The sequence below is a fragment of the Ascidiella aspersa genome, chromosome 9 (assembly GCF_963924565.1).
Source record: "Ascidiella aspersa chromosome 9, kaAscAspe10.2, whole genome shotgun sequence".
Lineage (NCBI taxonomy): Eukaryota > Metazoa > Chordata > Ascidiacea > Phlebobranchia > Ascidiidae > Ascidiella > Ascidiella aspersa.
In genome coordinates, this window is record NC_139455.1 from 5,451,250 (window position 1) to 5,472,062 (window position 20,813).

General features: G+C 38.3%; 1 protein-coding gene across 1 annotated transcript in view; it reads left to right on the plus strand.

The window, feature by feature from the left end:
- Positions 1–20,354, plus strand: part of LOC146132039 (WD repeat-containing protein 46-like) — a 65,615-nt gene extending 45,261 nt beyond the window's left edge. The window contains exons 9-13 of the mRNA XM_083397189.1: positions 1,531–1,642; positions 5,269–5,446; positions 17,957–18,080; positions 18,790–18,980; positions 20,062–20,354. Of these exons, the coding sequence (XP_083253315.1) occupies positions 1,531–1,642; positions 5,269–5,446; positions 17,957–18,080; positions 18,790–18,980; positions 20,062–20,349 (893 nt within the window). The 3' untranslated portion in view covers positions 20,350–20,354. The remainder of the gene's footprint in view (positions 1–1,530; positions 1,643–5,268; positions 5,447–17,956; positions 18,081–18,789; positions 18,981–20,061) is intronic.
- The last annotated feature ends 459 nt before the right edge of the window (positions 20,355–20,813 follow it).

The following is a 20,813-nucleotide window of genomic DNA, read 5'->3' on the forward strand; positions in this document are numbered from 1 at the left end:
AAAAAGTTTAAGAACCCCTGTATTAGACCCATTAGACCCACCGCCCACCATGGAATAAAGCTGTTCACAACCGTACGTTGCTTTTCACTGCAGCATCTTATGACCAGAAATAACCCCTTTAAAAGTGTTTAATGTGTACATTGAAATTGTAATGCCTGTTGACTTGTTAATTATGTTTTCTACTATTAGACGACTTTTTGAAGACCTGGTAATATCACACTACCAAGCAAAAAAAGTGTCTGTTTTTTTACAAGACGCTTTGCATATGCAGTATTTCTAATTATCATATCCGCACATTAGCAAATTCTGCACTTCAGTTTGTTTCTTTCTTTGCTAAAATTAGTTGCGCAACGTACTCCAAACTTGACTCCTACATGTCGCGGACCCTATGGTGTGACTCAGAAACGGAAACGATTTTGTTTTTCACGGACCAATTGCATTTGCAATAGTTGAAAGAATTTATCTGCATTGACCGATCCCAAAATTTAAACTATTTATATCTATATGGAGTATGGACCTTAGCAAAAATCAGTTGCGCAGCCCTGTTTTTGTCAAAACTTAAACTGTCGCAGGCCTTATGCCTTGACGATCTTGTGTTTACAAGACACGTTGCGCTCTTATTATTTTCAAAATCTAGCTGCGGAAACCGTATGCTTTGACTAACTGCACACACGACAACGACACGCGCCAACATAGCAGCTTACTAATGTAAACTTCCTTAACTTTCCCAAGAATCCGAGCCACCAAAGCAACAAAGGCCCTTTCCAGGCAAAAGCGCTTACCATTTGTTCCGTGGCTCGCTGGTGCCCTTCTGTCGCTGCCCTAGGGTCCCACGGCCAGTGACGTCACACCGATTTTTTTCCTCTGACGTATTAAAGCTCCCGTTGCGCTCCGCTGGCCTTGGCAGTGGCTGTTTTGGCAAATTGCCGCCCGAAAGCTATTTAAGGCTTAAGCGCGATTAAAAGATGGCGCACTGTGCGGTTTGGCCGGGATTTGTTTTCTTGGCAAATATCACAAGATTACGGGAAAAGCGACAGCATATACACAGTATCAATTTTAAGCCGTGCAGATTTTGACATGATCCACCGAAGATTTAAGTGATAGAACGCTGCACTTACATACTACCTTGTTCATTGCGCAGTAATAGCTTAATGGCCATGTTAACGTTGGGACTATCAGTTACATTTATTTTTATGTTTTTGTTATTAGAATAATGTTGGAATTTTAGACATGGTTTGTGATCAAACGCTTTAACTTTAACTATGTTAGAAAACAGTAGGTTAACAATTTGAAATAACTCTACTTTCCTAATGCTTGTCTCAAAAAGTTCAAACTTTATCTATTTTGCTCGTTTGAGCATAGTAATGACGTCATTTTATATCGGACCGGATCGCGATACTTTTAGTCAAAAATATCGGGTATCGGTATCGGAATAAAATGTGAAGTATCGGACATCCCCTAACCTTCAATTTTTTTGGCGGTGAAGAGATTTCCTGCCCTCCATATATTACACTGTGCGTTTTCACACAGGCCACCATAACGGAACGGTTACGACCTGGAGTCCCAACCAGAAGGAACCGCTGACCAGGATGTTGTGTCACAACAGCGCGGTTCGGGCACTGGCAGTAGACAGGCAGGGAAGGTAAGGGTGTGCGATTTTTTTCTTTTTCGTTTCAAGTCTTGATGGCGAGCCTCTATTGCGGTTGCTATCAAACTGTTGCTTTTTTTCCATCACCGGGAACTTTTAGGCAAGTCAACGAAAAACCGATAAATTCAGTATCGAGCGTTAAGTCTAAATGTACTTAACATAGAATGCAAAAAATATTCTAGTTTTAACGCAAAAAAGGTTTTTTTAAATCTGGCTCAAACACGAAATTTTTTGTTAAATATTTTTATATTTTTTTAAGGCAGATTTTAAGATTTTTTTCTAGGCAAATGCTGTTTGCACAAAACTGCAATTTAACCTTTATTTTGCCCACACACGAAGCTTTAAAGCTTAATACACAATGTGCTGTATTTATTGTATACAAGTTGCAAACCTGACTCTTTTTATGCGCACATCAAAATCTACCTAAATTTTGACAAAGTTTTAAATCACATTTATTTAGCTTTAAGTTTAAACGATATAAAAAGTGCACTCAAATCTAGATGTCGCACAAGGCTGCCACACAGTCTTTGAATCTTGAAAAGTCTTTTTATGACTTTAAATTGATTTGTTTTTTGTGTATTGAAAATTCGTTAAAAAAACTTATTTTATGTGTAGCTTAAGATATGTGTTTAAAAAGGAACGTTTAAAAAAAATTAAAAATATTTTTATGTTGAGCATGGCATGTTTTTTGTAGAATTCTATTTAAAAATCGTCGAGCAATCCAATTTTAGGTCTTTAAAATCCTAGAAATTTTTTTTAAAACGTCTTTCAATGTCTTTCAAATTGTTTTAAACTTGTGCGGCAACCCCATCTTAGAAAAATTAGCTAAATTACTAATTTCTCGCGGTTCGCCTCGCAAAACGTGCTTACATCACCTAGTAAAACAAAATCCGTGAATCGATTTACCCAGCGAAGGTTCTCGAAAGGTCAACGTAATCCGACTTACGGCAGGTGTTCTCTGTAATGACAAGGCCTCATAAAGCACGGACGGGCCTTAATTAGCTGGCAAAACGTGACCACGGCATACGACGGCCTTTGTTTATAGCTCATTCTCTCGCCCCGATCAAGCTTTAAATGGAAAGTGATGCACTGTCGTCAACCCTGTTCGTGCCACCGGTTGTTATCAATCGAAAGACTCGATTAGGTTTGAGGCAATTAATTATGTTCTGTGCCTCTTTAACCTAAATACCACCCTCCAGCGTGTTCGGCTATAATTTTAGTTTCCTTGTTTGTAGTTTTTCGCGTATTGTTTTCGCTTTTAAATCTAATAGCTCTCGGGTTATGTATATGAATTTGTCAAGCGATGTTTCGTTTTTTATTCGTTTTGTTTAATTTTTTTTTTTTTTTTTTTTTTTTTTTGTTTAATGGCTCGCATTTTTTAAAGTTTGTTATTTTTTAGGTAAAGTAGATAAAATGTTAAAAAAGCTGGGTTTCCTAATATTTTCCGAGATGGAATTAACATTCAGACTGTTCTTGTTTTAGGTTTATTTTGTCAAGATCTAAAACCACAATGTAGAATATTGTTTCGTTTAAAGTAGGCGGTCACCAAACTACGGCCTACGGCTTACAATAGTTTTATATATTTTGTTTTTAAAGTAATCGACAATTAAAAATAAACTCAAAATGAATTTAAAAAAATATTTTTTTGTTTTTATGTCGTTTTATAATGATTGGCCAAATATTGTGAAAACAAAATATTAGTTCCGGACCGCGACCGCCAGTCTTCAGAGTTAACTTGTCCTTTATAAAAAAAAGTTAAGTGGCTCCTGGTTTAGATTCAAGTGTGTGTTCACTAGGGATGTCCGATACTTGACGTTTTAATCGGATACCGATACCCGATATTTCAGACAAAAAGTATCGCGATCCAATCCGATCCTAATGACGTCATTACGATGCCCAAATTAACAAATTGGATTAAATTATTAACGTTCAACGATAGTTTTCTGAGGTTAGGTCATTAGGCCAAAATTTGCCTAAGGTGTTAAGAAGTTTAACAACCTTCAGTTGTAAGCCTATATAATTTTTATTAAATTTATCTTTCCAAAAAGAAATTGCCGCTAATGGATGAAAAATTATGGCTCAAAATCCTATATACCTCCCTGTGTACAAAGAGTAACGACACTACCACTAGGCATCTGGTATCGGCTCCGATCCGATATTATCGGACATTCCTAGTGTTAGTATTGGCCCGAATATATAATTTACCTTTTTTTATGTAAGGCAGACGCAGCACTTTCGCTCGTACCCAAATTTCACTGACTATACCAACCGATAACAAATATGAGCACAAATGTCAGCTAGCCAATTCAGTGGCAAACACGATTTCTTCGTGGCAATTCCCGGTCTCTGCGCTTCTGGCATTTCGATTTGACCAATTTGTCGCGGCAAAATGTGCAACCGAAGCAGCGAAAGGCGATAAATTATTAAACAGGCTTTTATCGCCGCCGCCCGCCACCGTTTAACGTGCTATTCTGGGCGCCGGAAGTAGACAGCTTGTCCTTTTTCGTCTGTTTCGCCGACGCTGGGCTGCTACGCGTCGGGGAAATACCCTTGACCAAAACCTGTTTAACAATAAATTTTTTTGCCGTATTTCGAGTTTCATCTTATTTCGAAATGCAATTATCCTGGCGAAAGGCATTAACTGAGCAGATTTTTTGGGATCTATCTATTTAAAGCAGAGGTTCTTAAACTTTTTTTACAAGCGGACCCCTAAATTTTTTTTGGCTTCGCGTGGACCACGATAGGCAAAAATTTTCCAAAAATGACGTCATAAATTGACGTCACATTTCAAATAAACTTCATAAATCTGTTGATTTCGTTCTAAAAACTGTGAAAGTGTAATGAAGTTTTAATACACTCAGTGCAAAACCGTTTGGTTTTTAATTAAACTGCTTTCTTTGAAAAAAATGATTACATTTTAAATATACACTAATATTTCAATTCGGCCTTCATGGACCCCCTAAAACTATTTCACGGACCCCCAAGGGGTCCATGGACCCCAGTTTAAGAACCCCTGATTTAGAGCAACAACGTGACCAATATGCAAGGCGGCTGTACATGTTACGTGTACGATTCGCATAAATCTTCATTCGTTTCTAGCACAGAAAGTTACGTGGGGAAAATCACAGAGTTTTGGCATCTTTTTAGGATCATTGTAAACCCAGTTGCTATTTTTTGTCGTAGCCTATATATGCAATGATTCAAAGTGGTGTCACACTTACCCGTATAACTTCTGGCATCTACAACAAAGCACCAACACTGCTGCATCTAGTCTCTGGTTTAACTTTCTTAACTAAAGCTTAATTTTGTCGCACTTAAAATCCAGTGCACAGGACAACTACAATTACACCTAAAGCGACTTGGTTTGGTAAATCGTGGTAACCATATCATTAGCCACAGCAAAACTGTAAGTTTACCAAACGCAGGGCTAAAAATGTGTCGGTTTCCACGCGTCACAAACGCCACACATTCCCAACCCTGCGCTCAGCCGACACAAACGGGCTTAACCCTTGACAAAACGAACCAGAAAACGCAAACAACATTCCTGAACATTTCAAATCCCATTTCAAAGCAAATCAAAAACTACAACACCCGACTGTCTGTCGCCCTGGCAACCGCAGGTACCTAGCAACGGCTGGACAGGACCGGCGCGTGCGCATCTTCGATCTGCGCAGCTACAAGCCACTGCACGTCTACGCCACAGGATCGGGGGCTTCAAACCTGCAGTTCAGTCAACGCGGCTTGCTGGCGGCCACCTGTGACAACGTTGTCGATATCTACAAGGACCCTTGTCTTGAGGTAAGATGCGTCGTGATTTATTATTTTTTTCGTCGCCAATTTCGTTTAAGTGCATTTAAAATCTTAACAAAGACGCTTTTGGGTGTTTATCGGTGCCACGTACTTAGAAGCCGAGTCCACGGGCTAGTTTCGTATATAAATTTTGTTTCTAAAGGCCAGCCGTTTTTTAGCTGCGACACAATCACTCTAGCGTAAGTATAACAGCGCATCTTAAGCGACCCGGTTTTCTTTCGGAGTTTTTTCGTAGGCTTAAAGTGAGCAAACTACAAAATAAAGCAATAAAAGTAATAAAATCGAGTTTCTAATTAATATAATTCTTCGTATCGCTTGCGCATTTTTCACATTTTGTAGCAATTTTGCTTAGACCCAGTGTCAATAAAACTACCGTTGTGAACTACTTTAATAAACAAATTAAAGAACTAAAATCGAACGAACGCACATATTTGCTGAAAGAATGGGCAATCAGTGTCGGAATTCGGTACCGGAACATTTCTAAGTGTTTTTTCTACCAGAATTAACCGTTTTTTAGTTAGTGAACTAAATTTGTATTGAAATTAGGAAGTCATGTGGCACTGTTGAACGACAAATTATATTGGTAATGTTGACAAGCTTGCGCACAACCGTGGTCCGTCTGGCAAAAGTAGGAACGGATTATGTTTTAAAGTTTGGTTCTAAGCTTTTCGAATTTTTTTAACCGGCCCATTCATACACAACTAAAAAGTAAAACGAAACTGCGAAATTCTCCTAGAACTTTGTTGCCTACAGACTTGTTTGGCCTCTTTAAGAATCGCCCGAAATGAGCTTTATCTCGCTCCGTTTTTTTCCGGTTGCTAACAACTTCGCGTTGAACTGTCCCGCAAAATCAACAGGCTCTATTGATTGCGCCAATCCACGAAGCGCCCACAAGGGCCAAAGTCGTCCACTGTATACACACAGCCACGCCAGTTTGTGTAGTGAATCGCCTCGCCAAGGTGCACGCCGATTAAAGGCGGCCTATTGATCAGTCGATATATATAGACTTGGAGTTATATAACTCTTGTGGCCCTTTGGCGACTTAAAATAGAACGCGAATGTCGGGTTAGCTTTTCATTTATCCGACTATCTTTCTCGCCTTTCAAGTCTGCAGCGAGTTTTCAGCAAGTGATATTAAGACTTAGCAATAGAACATTTGCGTTAATTTGGACGCTTACAAATGTTGAAGGGCCGATTAAAATCGTGTTTTTTGTACTATTTTTTACAATGTTCTCCATTGTGAAATTTACTGGATGGACATTGTGTTATATAATTCCTCAAACATAAAATATCAGTTTAACATACGAAAATATAAAAGAGTTGTACGCAGCTCTCATTTAAACGCTAAGCAGCACCGCTGTTTAACTATACCCTCGTCGTGATTAATCTTTGCTTAGATTTGGAACGCGTCCCCGTGGGTAAAATCAGATAACGGTAACGAACAAACAAAAAACGCTCATAAATAAATTGTGCGTTTTTCACGAATCTTGAAACATGAGTCACATGACTATCAAAGTAACGGTCGTGATTCCTGTTAGATAGACAAACTTAAAAAAACGCCATTGCTTTGGGGATAAAATACCCGTTAAAGTATTGACTAAGAACGATTCAACAACTTTAATCTCGTCAAAACTGATTTTGATCTGGTTGGTTTCTAGACTGAAAACTCGCGTTTACGATTTTCTGTGCACCGAATAAGTGGGCTTTCGTTATCGGCATAAAATACCACGTTCCTCAACCTTTTTTCCGCTGCGACACAAATACTAAGCGTGGCTATACCGGCGAAGCTTTGGTGATCCGAATGTCTTCTGTGACTTTATAAATTAACAAAACATACGACAAACAGCACAAATAAATGTGAACCTAACAGAGCCATGCCTTCGTATTTCACCAACAGTTTTCTAAAATTTTAAAGAAACCGTTCTCTGGACCGATCTAAATAAGTCTAACTATTTCAACTACTGCAGTCGGCGACAAAGCCAAATCAAATGGTTTGGGTCGCGAAAAAAAGGTTACGAAACACTGCTATACACGATTCTAAAACTGTTTTTTTTTTCTTAACTGGGAAGAATAACACGGCAACCGCTTTCAGAGTAAAATACCAGGTTAAAGTATCATACGCATACCCATACAAGTCCTTCAGTCTCGCCCAACCTGAAACTGGTATAACTCACGTTTCCAGTCTTGAAAACGTTTTTGTAGACTTCTCGCAAGTGAAAATTGCGTAAGGGCTGTTGCTATCGCACACTAACACTTGTAAGGTATTAAACACGTTTCCATTTGCGATTATTTACTTTTAGTCTCGCTTAAACTGAAACGGGTTTAACTCCAATTTCTTGTCTTGAACACGATTTTTTAAATTTCTCGCTAGTGAAAATGGTGAACGGCCTAGCTATCAAACACTTACGCTTGTTAAGGTATCAAACACGTTTACATTCACGATGGCTTTAACCTGCTGCAGCCTTGTCTAAACTGAAACTGATTTTTCCTCTGGTTTACTGTTCATAATTCCGAGTATAAAAAAAAAACAGGCGTACATTTCTTTCGGCGTAACATACCAACAAGCCGGTGACCCTTTTTCCTTGGCTTTAGACTGGAAAGCAAATCGCTCCAAATTCCCCTTAATGAAAAGGCAACCCGTGAAAAAACGAACGCTCGCGACCCTTTCACAGTTTCGTGTCAAAAGCGTGACCTCAAACGGCTTGGTCCGATCGATAGCGGTCCTCTGTAATAAGCAAACAACCGACGGATTATCGCACTCCAGTTTTTCCGCCCCTCTTTGCTTTGTCCGACCGGCTCAAAACTAATCCCCTTGCCTGCGCTGGCCGTTTTTGACTGATTGGCCATTTAAGATTTTTTTCCGTATTTAACCAAAGCGCGCCATTGCTGATTAAGACGGGTGACGTTTTTATATTTTTTTTATTTTAGCGGCTTGTTTGTTTTAATCAGCAGGCAATTTTTGCAATCTCAATGATCCTTTCCTATTAGATAATTGAAAAATAAATTTTAGGTGTGGTCACAAATAAGAGCGTTTTGGTAAACTCTCAAGTATTTGTGAGACGACCTTAAGAAGCTTCAAACTAGTAATTTAAAAAAATAAATTCAACATCTTATAACAAGAGCGTTTTTTGTATGACTCTCAAGTCTTTATGAGAAGATCTCAACGATCATTTCTTAACAGATAATGTTTAAAAATAAATTCGAACAACTAACATTTGCTAAAATCATCCGCTTTTTGAGATCTGCTGTACTTCCATGTGATTTTTTTCAAACTGCGTATAGCTATGAGCTTGGCAACAGCGGTTTGTTCGGCCATTGCCTTGAGAACAGCCGTTTTCCGTACAAGGCGGTCATCTGGTCAATTTAACTGCTCCTGAATATTCCGTTTTCGATCGATAGTGGAACATGTCCGAACAGCGAATCACAGAAAGCACTTACTTTCAATTTAAAACGCGTTCCCCGACAAGCAAACAATGACCGATTGGATTCTACGTCGTTAGCTTTTCGTCTCAATTTGATGTTTTTACTGAACTTTTATCAAAGTTAACTAGTTTGGTTGTTCCGTTATCACTATGGCGATTCTTTTTTACTTTGCATAAAAAAGTTAAAATTTTGTCAAAACTAACACGTTGGGTCAAAATGTGTCAAAGTCAATTTCGTTTACAAAACAAATCTTATTGAAATTGTCGTTCAGTTTCCTATTATATTTTAACTGCATTATATCTTTATTGGGGCAATACGCGTTATATTGGTTTTCGGTAGTGATTTATTCTATATTTCCATAATGTGCTTGGTATCTGTTAATTTGTTTCATGTTTTTTACCTTTGATTTAACTAACTGTTTACTCAAAGATTTTTCTAAAAAAGCATTGTCTTTTTTCTTTGACATTTTTATATCTGTTTGTCTTTTTAAAATGACAAAGTATTAACTATCATAACTTTAAACAGTTTTGCATCAACCCGAAAAAAAACAACATATTTGCGTTTCACCGCTCTTCGGTAAAACATCAAAAAAAAATCAATTCTCGCATGCTTGCCTTGTCTCACATTCAAAATACCAGCAGGTGATTTTTAAAAACTACTAAAATTTCCGCTCAAGAACAATATATAGGCAATTAGAAGCACTGCTTTATTCGTTTAGCCAAAATTGTGTATATAGAGTAAAAAAGCTTTACTTTCTCGGATTTTGTTTGGTCGTTTGCCAATTTTAACCAAGCAATTCTAGGTTACACTATATACGGATCTGTTCATAAGTTTAATGCTGAAAATAACGGCCCAAATAGACGTTAAAAGCGACATGCTTTATTTTCAAACGTTTCGGCAATCACTGATGATCACTGATGATGGCATTAGAAATTGCCGAAACGTTTGAAAATAAATCATGTCGCTTTTAACGTCTATTTGGGCCGTTATTTTCACCATTAAATTCTAGGTTACATTTGAAAGATAACTGCTAACCATATTTTTTGCTGCAGAAGTTTGAAGATTTTCTATACCGTTTTCTCCCGCGTTAGCACTTACATCTCACTTCAATATCGCACAGAACATTGAACATTCAGTAACGCAAAGCTACCCCTTGAACATGCTTTGCGCTGTCACAAAACATAGCTATTGCACTTCAATATTACCCCTTCCCTTAGCTTAAACACGATTGCCTTTCTCTATATTTATGTGTATGCGTCGACGGGCGTAAGCACACATAAATAAGCCGCGGCAGAAGCATAACTGTCACGTATGGGCGCGCGAAATCTGGAAACCGCAGTGTCTCATATAACAACAATATTCTCCGCCCTTCCCAAATAAAATCGATAGCGAAATGCCGTTAAACAAAGCGAACGCTCTCGTAATGTCATTGTCGTTTCGCGCTTACCCCAATTTGCCCACCTTCTTAGTTCGCCGCAACATTTTTGCCTCTTTTTATTGTGTTGCCTCATCGCCATGCGACAAATCCCTTATTGTGTCAGGAAAATCGATTGTACTGCAACATGGAAGTAAATTTACTGAAAAAAACGCCTTTTAGAAACATACATTTGTTTTAATTTAGAGTCAAAATTTAAATGTCTGACGACTGAAAATAATGTTTTGGAAGGTTTCAGGGGTATTTAGCAGCGTTGTAATGACTTAATTCATTCACTTGGCTAAAGTCACTGTTTTTTTTAATTTACTTGAGTAAGTTGACTTAAGTCTTTTGGACAGATGACTTGATTTGGACTTGCTCATAAATCGACGAGTTTACCAGTTTAAATAGTTAACAGTATACTTGAATGTTATAATGACTTGACTTGGGCAACCGATGACTTGGTATTTTTGCAAAAGACTTGACTTGGGCTTTAAATGACTTTATTGGGACTTGAGTCATTTCAAAATGACTTGTTTAAAACACTGGTATTTAGTAGTGATTTGCGCAAAAATGAACTCAATTTAAGTAAAAAAACCTTTGTTATTTTTTTACAAAATTCTGGTTAAATCAAGTTCAAGCAATGCAGACGCCTTAGCCTCAAATTTTACGACTTTACCGGGTGGAATTTGGTTCATAAAGGTCATCGCAGAATGTGAATAATTTATTGGAAACTGAGGGGGTAGGGGATAGCAGCCTGGAGCACGTTACATTGCTTGAAAAATCGTTGAGTGTCACGTTAATCATTATCGTCAAGGGGCCCGGGGCTCGTATTGTCTCATTTTTTGCCCGTCCCAACAAAAAATCGATGTGCCCTTTATGTGACATTTACATTTCCCTCACTTTTTTCCAAAAATCTGTCAGCGCGAAGCAATTTTATAAATTTGTAGGGTTTCGTTACTGGAAAAATTGGGTGTTTTTACTGTTTTTACTAAATTTGATTTCCCAAGGCATTTTGCATTTCGCGGAACAATATTTTTAACTTTGTATAGGGTTTATTTTTTGACAGTTTTACCAGCACTGGTCAATCTGCGGTTTCGCTTAGGCCTTGAATCGTTGATATGATAATTTTATGTTTTAGGCGATTTATACCAGATTTATAGTTTCAAAAAGTGTGAATACCTAGAAAAAGTGTAAATACCTTGCACAGATCCTGACACGCCCTGGTAAAATTACGATTGCCCCGATGGATTCTTAAGTGTGCCGCGAAATTTTGTTAAAGTAAATACTTTTATTACAAATACCCATACAAGTAAGCCTGCTTGACTTGAATGCACACTATTCATTGAAAACTGGTAATATTAAGAAGTTTACCTATTGTCGTGTTAGGGCCATTCTGAACTTTAAACATTGTTTTTTTTGTAGAGAGGGTTCGCGAACATAAAGTTTTTTAAATGTGCGTCAAGCTAAAAAGGTTTTTTTATGAGGCTTTTTGCAGGAACAAAACTAACTAAATACAGATAAATCTGTAACTAAACTTGTAGAACTTTTCTGTTGGTTTGAAACGTTTCGTGTTCCTCAGGATTATTTCTAAAACGGTTAGAGTACCACTGGTATAAGGGGACTAAAAACACAACGCGTAAATAGACTTCCCACAAAGAAACGTTGAAGCGCACAAAACTTCTCATGCTGTGAGGGTTTAAGTACAAGCCTCTCCAAAAAGCACTGAACCTCGCAAGTTCTTTGCTTATCTCGCACGAGATTTTCGATACAAAGGGCCAATCAAAGTATAAATAGAAACAATTTTGTGCATGGTTTTTCAATTCGTTTCGTTGACATATAAATTTTTGCTCGGATTTGGATTTATGCAGTATTTGAAGTGCGTTTTTGACACACTAATACACAATGTAAAATTTTAGTGAAATTACTGTCGCTTATTGTTGTCGCGATTCAAGCAACTTTGCCAATGGCGTCGCAAAAACAAGTTTGAGAACCCAACCCTTATGGTAACCCGTTAAAACGCTTTCGCTCTTTACGCAAATGTACGGCCGAAATGGCAGATTGACCTAAACCAGACAACGCAAGGGCGTCGCACAATTAATTCCGTTTCGTTTCTGTACTTAATAGCGTCAATAAAAAGTAAATATCTTGTTATTTTCCTTTGAATGTGCATTCGAAACCATTGTTACGAAAAATCTATAGCAATTGACTTTAAAGTTCTGGTACAAACAAACAAACAAATAAAAATTAGTAAAACTGTTAACACTGGATGCGTCGCAAGTCCAGCAATTATTTTCAAGGCGTCGCAAGAAAAAAGAGTTTGATAAATAATCATTGGCTTAAACAGTCAGAGTTAGTTGCTCCGTTTTCGCAAAACTACCTTTATTAATAACGGTTATTCCCCGCGTACCTACTCTGAAATCCAAAAGTTGTTTCAGCGTGAATTTCGTTCCCACCCTAGGTGGTTTCCCTGGTTCTCCGTCAACGCTAGTGAATTACGCTCACAAAAGTAATAACCTTCGACAAATACTAAGTAGCGTAACACTCGAAAAACAGCAGAATAACATTATGGACTGTTTGTCGTGAAAGTTCTATAAGTGATGCGCCTTTGCCTGGGATTTTGGTCTTTTTCTCGCGACTAAGACCTGAAAATTTTACATAAGGGATTTTCGAAATTTCGATAAAACTAACGGTTCGTTTTTTGCATGCTGGTAAAACCTTGTTGAAACTATTTTGATAACGCTGTTACCTTTGGCAAAGATTTAAAACTATCAAGCGGTTTGTAAATTAGTACAAAAATCTAGCCATTAAAAAAGCCAATCATCTAAAAACACAAAAATGTGTTTTGATAAAAAACACAAGGGTTAGGGATGCGAGTTAGCGCCATTATTATATTTATTTTCGCAAATTTATTTCTTCCTTGCCATTTCAATTTTGACAACTCGTTTCGTTACTGTAAAAAAAGGTTGTAGGATTTTAGACCAGCCCCCTATTTCTTGCAATCTTAGAAAACTAAACATTTCTCGAGCACTAGGAATGGCGGCCAGGGAGTTCGCCTGTGCGACCATCTCGTTTGTGGATTACTTCCTTGAAAAATGCTGCTAAACATCCTTTTCAACGGTTTGCTTAATCCTCCAGATCGCAATGAGTAATTCACGGAACTAAGAGCAATGTCTTAAAGCGGCATCACATACTTTCACTTCCCGGGAAACATCTGGCCCAATTCAGCAAACACAGTCCCACTGTAGTTCTTTAAACGATTTGCTCATGTGCTTACAACGCAATGACAGATGCTATTGTTTTTAAGGCTTTGTATATACGTCAGCAAACGTTTAAACCGCGCTAAAATTTCCACACAAAGCCTCTTTCTTCCATCTGCCAGCATAATATGCCGATTTCCACCATAAAACCGTCAGCGCCATTCCTGTTTCTGTGCTTTTTTCTCTATGCTACATTTGTCCCTAAATTATTAATTTCTAAAGGCAGTGGCACGCCTCTGTTTTGCTTTGGCCTTTAATTAGAGAATACTGTCTGTTAAATAAACCCACTGCGTCTCGTGGCCAGGGCCAATCAGTGTCTTTCACGAACTTTACACTCTTGTCTGTGCATCCTGCTCATTATTTATCCGCACAAGCAGTTTTCTACCTTATTTTAGTAAGCCGCCAACAAAAGGCCATTAGGCGCATTTTGCACGACGCCGTGTCATTGTTTACACATAATGGGCCTTTCGCGCGTCATAACCACCGGCTGATAGAGCGCTTTGCTTCCGCCTGCCTGACTCACAATAGGCCAGTTTAGGTGGCCAACTTAAGTCACCCAGGCCTCTTTGTTTGCCTATATATGTTTTGCGGTGTTTGGCCCAGGCCCCATTTTAAGTGGCCGCATCTGCCCGACCATTGTGACATGGTTTTACGCAAAGCAGGAAACATAGCGTCTGGTGAAATTGTGTTTATCCACTCAAGTTGGCCTCAAGAAGTGGCTGAATTATCAGTATGAGGTGACGCTTGTTAAGACGCTTGGTTTATTGCTTGTGATTAGAATCGAAAGCCTTACGACATATCCTGTGTTACAAAGCTGATATGTTGGCTTGTAGTGACCTGGTAGTACAGAAAGCTTCAACTTTTCAACGGTGAAGTCCAGCTTTCTTTTTCCTTGCTGTGGTTCCAATGTGACCATGACTACCTCACGATTATCACGAATAGCTCAAACGATCGCACATATCTCGTGATAATGTCCAACATTTTTTTTTAACCATTAGTTTACTGCAATGCGATCTTGCTTACTTCAACACGCTCTCGATTACTGTAAAACGATCTTGCTGCTTGCAAAACCATATTGTTTACTGCAAAACGATCATGCTTACTTTAACACGATTATGCTTGTTGCTATACCATCTTGCTTACTGTAAAACGATCTTGCTTATTCAAAAATGCACACGTATATGTATGTTAACGACTGTGATCTATATCCGTTTTGAGCCTGCCCTTTGACCGGTGTTCCCGATGTACTAATGATATTAAGCCGTAATCGTTGGTCAAAAAGCAGCTTCAGAACAGCTAGATCAGTCTTTCAACATAGATATATGTGTGCATCTTTCGTTGAATAACGACATAGATTACTGTGGATCCCTTCAATGTAAAGTTGCTTGTACTAACAGAATGTAGCAAGTATTGGCGTATGGTTATTTCTTCGACTCGCTCCGCTTTGAGCCTGTGTAGCTCAGTTGGTAGAGCGACGGTCCCGGCTTGACCGGAGGAAGTTCGAGCCTCACTGCAGGCTGGTGTTTTTCTAACCTGCCTTGCTTGCATCATTGATCGACAGTTGAGGCGAGTCTGCGATGGCTTTCGGTGTACTTACTTACTGAAATACGATCTTTACTGTTTTGCGTTACTTCAAAACAATCTTGCTATTTTTATGTTACTGCAAAACAATCTTGCTTGCTTTAACACAATCTTGCCTATTGCAATACTATCATATTTGATGCAACATCTACAGCAAAGTGATCCTGCTTACAGCCAAGTGATCTTGCTTTCTGCAAAACGATCTTGCTACGGCAATACGATCTTTGTTTCTGCAAAACGATCTTACTTACCGCAATGCGAACTTGTTTACTTTAACACGATCTTGCTAACTGCAAAACCATCTTGCTTAGTGCAATACGAACTTTCTCAGTTTAACACTATCTTACTTATTGCAATACGCTCTTACTTATTGCTTATTGCAATACGACCTTTCTTAGTGCTACAGAATCTTGTTTTTGCAATACGATCTTACTTACTGCAAAAAGATCTTGTTAAGCGCCATACGATCTTGCCTATTGCAATACGATCTTATTTTCTGCAATACAATCTTATTTTCTGCAATACATTTCGTTTCTTGCGATACGATCTTGTATTCCAATCCTGGCCAATTTTTTCCCACCCTCTCGCCCAGGTCGATGTTTACTCCGTCCCAACCGGAAAAGCAAACAGGAAAGAATCGATGCGCAATTGACGCGCTGGCGGCGCCTCGTTGTGACGTCATAATCGCCGCATTATGACGTAGGCCGGCCTTTCGTTTGACAGTCGTCGCGCGATTTTGATCGACCGATCGACGTCGGTGTGACCGCGTCAAAACGTTACGATGTTTTTGTTCAATTTCGATTCTCTTTGTTGTTCTTACTTGACTGCTCGCCACTGTGTATTGGCCTATTTGCGTCGCCGTTGATTTTTCACCTGTCTCTCTCCCCACCACTAAATGTAAAAAAAAACAAAGGCGTGCTTATCTTCTTTGTAAGATTGACGGCGACAGATTGGTCTGTTTTACGTGACAAATTCCACGCAGAGTCGCTCTATAAATTTGAAAGACCAAAGGAACGCTATATTCCCATACCACTTATATAAGAATATAATACTCAAAAACTATTCCTTCCATTCTGGGAAGTGAGAACACATCTATTTTACACAGAAACGTACAATAATAAGTTGTTATTTTTCGGAGTTTCGATACGCAAAAGAGAACCTAATCAAAACACAACCCAATATAAACTAAATATTAGTTCAACAGATAACAATAATTGTTTTATTTATCTCTGTGAAATGTGATGTTTTGCAAAAAGTTCTATACAAAAAATTGGGCACAAACTGAAAATATGAGGGCACTTGATCTTAAATAAATAATTATAACGAAATCTCACTGGAATAATTTTAGTTAGACCAAGTTTTGTCAATGTCCTGATCAAAAATGCCAATTTGATAAAATAAAACATGCAAAGGTCGTTTATTAAGGTATTGGGCCAATTTTACTTAGACGTTATAGAATGCTTAGTTGCTCTGAGTTGTCAATGTAATATATCCGAGCGATTTACCTTTCAGATATAATTTTCCGGCTCGAATTGAAACCAACCTAAAGTGCCTATGTCGGTTGGGAATGTTAAGTACGATATCACGAGGAATATCCGATACTCAACATTTTAGTCTGATAACGTTACCTCATATATTAAAAAAAAGTATGGCGATCCGAATCAATACCGCATGACGTCATTACTATGCTCAAACATGCAAAGATTGAGTTAAAACGTTCAAAGATAAATTTTCATAAACAATAAAACTCAAAGTTTAAAAAAAAACAGGGTAAAATCAGGATCAGACATTTTTTTTTAATTTAAAAAAGATTTTTTTTTTTTTTTAATTTTTTTTAAATATATATTTCGCCTATGCCGGCATCGCCAGTTCCTTTAAGTAAAGTAAAATGCATAATATACAAAGCAAAATACTAAAAAGGTCAAAAACATGCGGAATCAGTATAGGTTTAAGTAAGAAAGTTTAAAAACAAAACACCAGGCTGTCAGAAGAAAACTATCTAATGCAAAGCAGCACCGCACAGACAAAACATGACGTGACACTCGATAAGGGCAAGTCGCGATGGAAAGATAAAAAGCGGAAAAAACAGAAGTGCTAAAAATGTCTGATCCTGATTTTACTCTGGTTTTTAAACTTTGAGTTTTATTGTTGATATACGCGTCAGCGGAACAGTGACCGACAAGCAGAAACCTGCTGCCAATGGTTTTAAATTCCATAAAGATACGCCCTTCTATATTCTTCAATAAATTTACGTTTTAACATGAATACTTTGGCTTTAGATTGCAAATTATGGCCTAAATTCCTATACTAATTGTCATTGGATTGGCACCGATCCAGCCCTATACTGTCAGACGAGTATCAGGTATCAACTCCGATCTAACATTATGAAACATGCGTGATTACCAACACAGCATCGGATGAGTACCTATTCTCTACCAGTTCGACATGCTTCGCGTATTGCAGGGGTTCTTAAACTGGGGTCCACGTGCCCCTTGTAGGTTCGGGAACTAGTTTTCGGGGGTCAATGAAGGCCTAATTGAAATATTAGTCGATTTCAAAAAAAAAATAGTTCAATTAAAATTGAAACGTTTTACCACTGAACGTATTTAGACTCTATTTGACTTTTACATTTTTTGACCAAAATCAGCATATTTCTAGAGTCTATTTGTATTGTGACGTCAATTTATGACTTCATTTTTGAAATTTTAAAATTTTTAGGGGTCCGCGGTAAAAAAAGTTTTAAGAATCTCTGGCGGCTTGGATCCGATATTATCGCATATATCCAACACTGACTCACGTTTCTAATGCTTGCCATTTCAGAAGCAAGAGAAACCTTACCTCTGCCACAAGTTCAAGCACCCAGCTCACCACATTAAGTTCTGCCCGTATGAAGATGTGTTGGGAGTGGGAAAGACAGACGGCTTCGCAAGTCTCCTGGTTCCAGGTAAAACAAGTTATATACGAGCCTGTTTACGATTTGATGCTGTACGAAGATGTGAAAGCTGTAAAAAGGAACACACAATAGGACCTATTAACAAACAATATCCGAAGCGGAATTGTATATAATACTATAGTATGGCGTCAATGGCATAAAAAATTAAATACGCTTTAATTATCTACGAAGGGAAAAGAACTAAATTCGCCTGAACAACACTTAAACCTGTCAAACCAAGTCCTAAACCCATCGGCATAACGTCTAAATGGCTTAAATAATGTGTAAAACAGTGTGGAGAACGTATCGCCGTTCGGGCATTTTAGGTACCTCGTAGTTTAAACGGCGCCGTTTGGGCGCCGCTGTTTTGGCACCCGACCTTTTGCCCTTTTTGTGGGGTTTAGGAATGGGGTTATAAATTGGGTTAGGTTTGGTGGAGTTAGTGATAAAGTTAGGGCGTGGAGTTTAGGGTTGCGTAAAATGATGTTTAAATCTTATTTTGGCTGTTCCCACGATGAATTGACTTTTTAAAATCGGGATTAACAGACAGGGGATGAATATTTTTTCACTAGTGCTTTTTCTACGCTTAAAAACAACTTACAGTTAAATAGTTATTATTCCAGATTGGCGTCGTGATGTGCAGTTTGTTAACCTCTGGATTTTGATAAAAAACTTGCACTTTTCCTCCTCATCCTCCAAACATCTTCCTCTTCTTCTTCAGGAGCTGGAGAGCCCAACTTCGACGCGTTTGAGGCCAATCCGTTCCGGAGCAAACAGCAGAGGAAGGAGTGGGAGGTTAAGGCCCTCCTGGAGAAGATCCAACCCGACATGATCTCCATCGATCCCTTCCAGATCTCCAAGCTCGACAAGGTCACCGCCGAACGACTGGCCAAGGATAAGGAGGAGAGACTGGTGGGTTCTTGTTGTTGTTATTGTTGTTGTTTTGTTGCTAAAAATTGAATTGGAATAAACTGAAATTGAATTTAACTACAAACTAAAAAAAAATTAAATTGCACGTTGAATTCAACTTAGGAGAGAATGGCGAGTTCTTGTTTTTGTTCTTGTTCTTGTTCTTGTTTTTATTGTTGTTTTTTGGCTGAAAATTGAATTAAATTAAACTGAAAAAAATCTGAAATTGCAAGTTGAATTTAACTTAGGAGCGACTGTGAGTTGTTGTTTGTTGGTGAAAATTTAGATTGAAATAAGCAGAAACTGAATTGAATACATGTTGCTACCAGGCGAAATAATAACATTATTAAAAAACAGCAGCTCCTCTGCTAATTGTAATTGTTAGCAGTTAATAGCAGTAAGAAAAACGAATGAAGCGAACCTAATTCTTTCTGAACATTTTACACTGCTGCAGTTAAGGGCTGCCATGCTATAGTTTAATTACATGTCATCTTGTTCAACATAGCATAAAATCAATGCTAAGACAATTGTTCACGTTATTGAGCATCACCAGTTCGGTCTGTGCACGAATTGCCCATTGTGAAACTATCGATTTAGATTTCCTTTTTTATTATTGTTTAGTGAGGTCGTATATTGAACCAAATGGTGCCCAAGAAGCACACGTTTATAGTTTACTGGATTTCCAGTAAACCCTATTGTTTAATACCTTTTCTACACTCATCAAGGATTTATTTTATATAGTTCAAAATAGTTTTTTTCTGCTCTAAACAAATAATAATGGCTTCGTAATGTATGTTTAATTACTCGTACGTGCGACTTGCCAATTTCGCTTTAATTTTCTTAAAATACTTTTTTATCACAGTAATGATGATACCAAGCAAATTCAGTAAATACTTGTTAAAGGGTCTTCATTTGCGCTACGAAGGAAAATATCATATTAAAGCGAGTCGTTTTCGATTTTAAAGCTATACCGTCGTTTCCTAAACCACAATTTTCCTAAAACCCCAGTAAACGAACTGGAGCTTTCGCCTTAAGTCACACACTCACATATTTCCTCACCCACGAAAACGTTTCCTCTCGACAGGGCTACAAGCCCGAGGGTTGCAAGTTCGAACCCCGCTACAAGATGAAGGGCCGCAGCAAGACCGGCCAGGTGCAGAAGCGCAAGCAGAAGATGAAGGACCTCGCTCTTCGTGATCGCATCAAGGAAGACCTGGAGAAGAAGAGGTCTCTCCTCCTCTCCGAGAGCAAACCGGCTCCTCCCTCCTCCGAGGAGCAGACTCCCGTGACGTCATCGTCGGAAAAGGTGCTGACGTCATTTTCCTCGGAAAAGCGAACTGCCTTGGATAGATTCAAGCCAAAGAAGGGATGACCTGTTAAAATCCTTGATGTCGTACTTACAATGTGGAAGTGTTGCGCAATACTTGCCTGATGTTGCGCAAGCGCGCGTGCTTTGACGATTTGTAAGCCTTTTGTTTCCAAAGAGTAGTAGGAAGTGCTATTTTAAATGTCAAAAATTTTCAATGCCGGCGTTCTCGCGTTTACCAACGGTCTTAAGTTCGAATCTCTACCGAGAACCACATTTAGAAGTTTTTTTCTGCATACGTATTCTTTTTTTTTACAATCTTTTGTGAATTTTTGAATTTTCTTACTGTTTAATAAAAACTATTTTGCAACCATATACAATACGCTCAATTTTTCACGTACGTTTTTTTGCTGATTAGAAAAAAAAAACGATTTAAGTTAGTCCTCTGCCGACATCGCTATAAAATGACTCTTAAAAGATAATGGAGTTTCAGGGGAGACTTTTCTCCCCTGATAATAATGTGGCACACC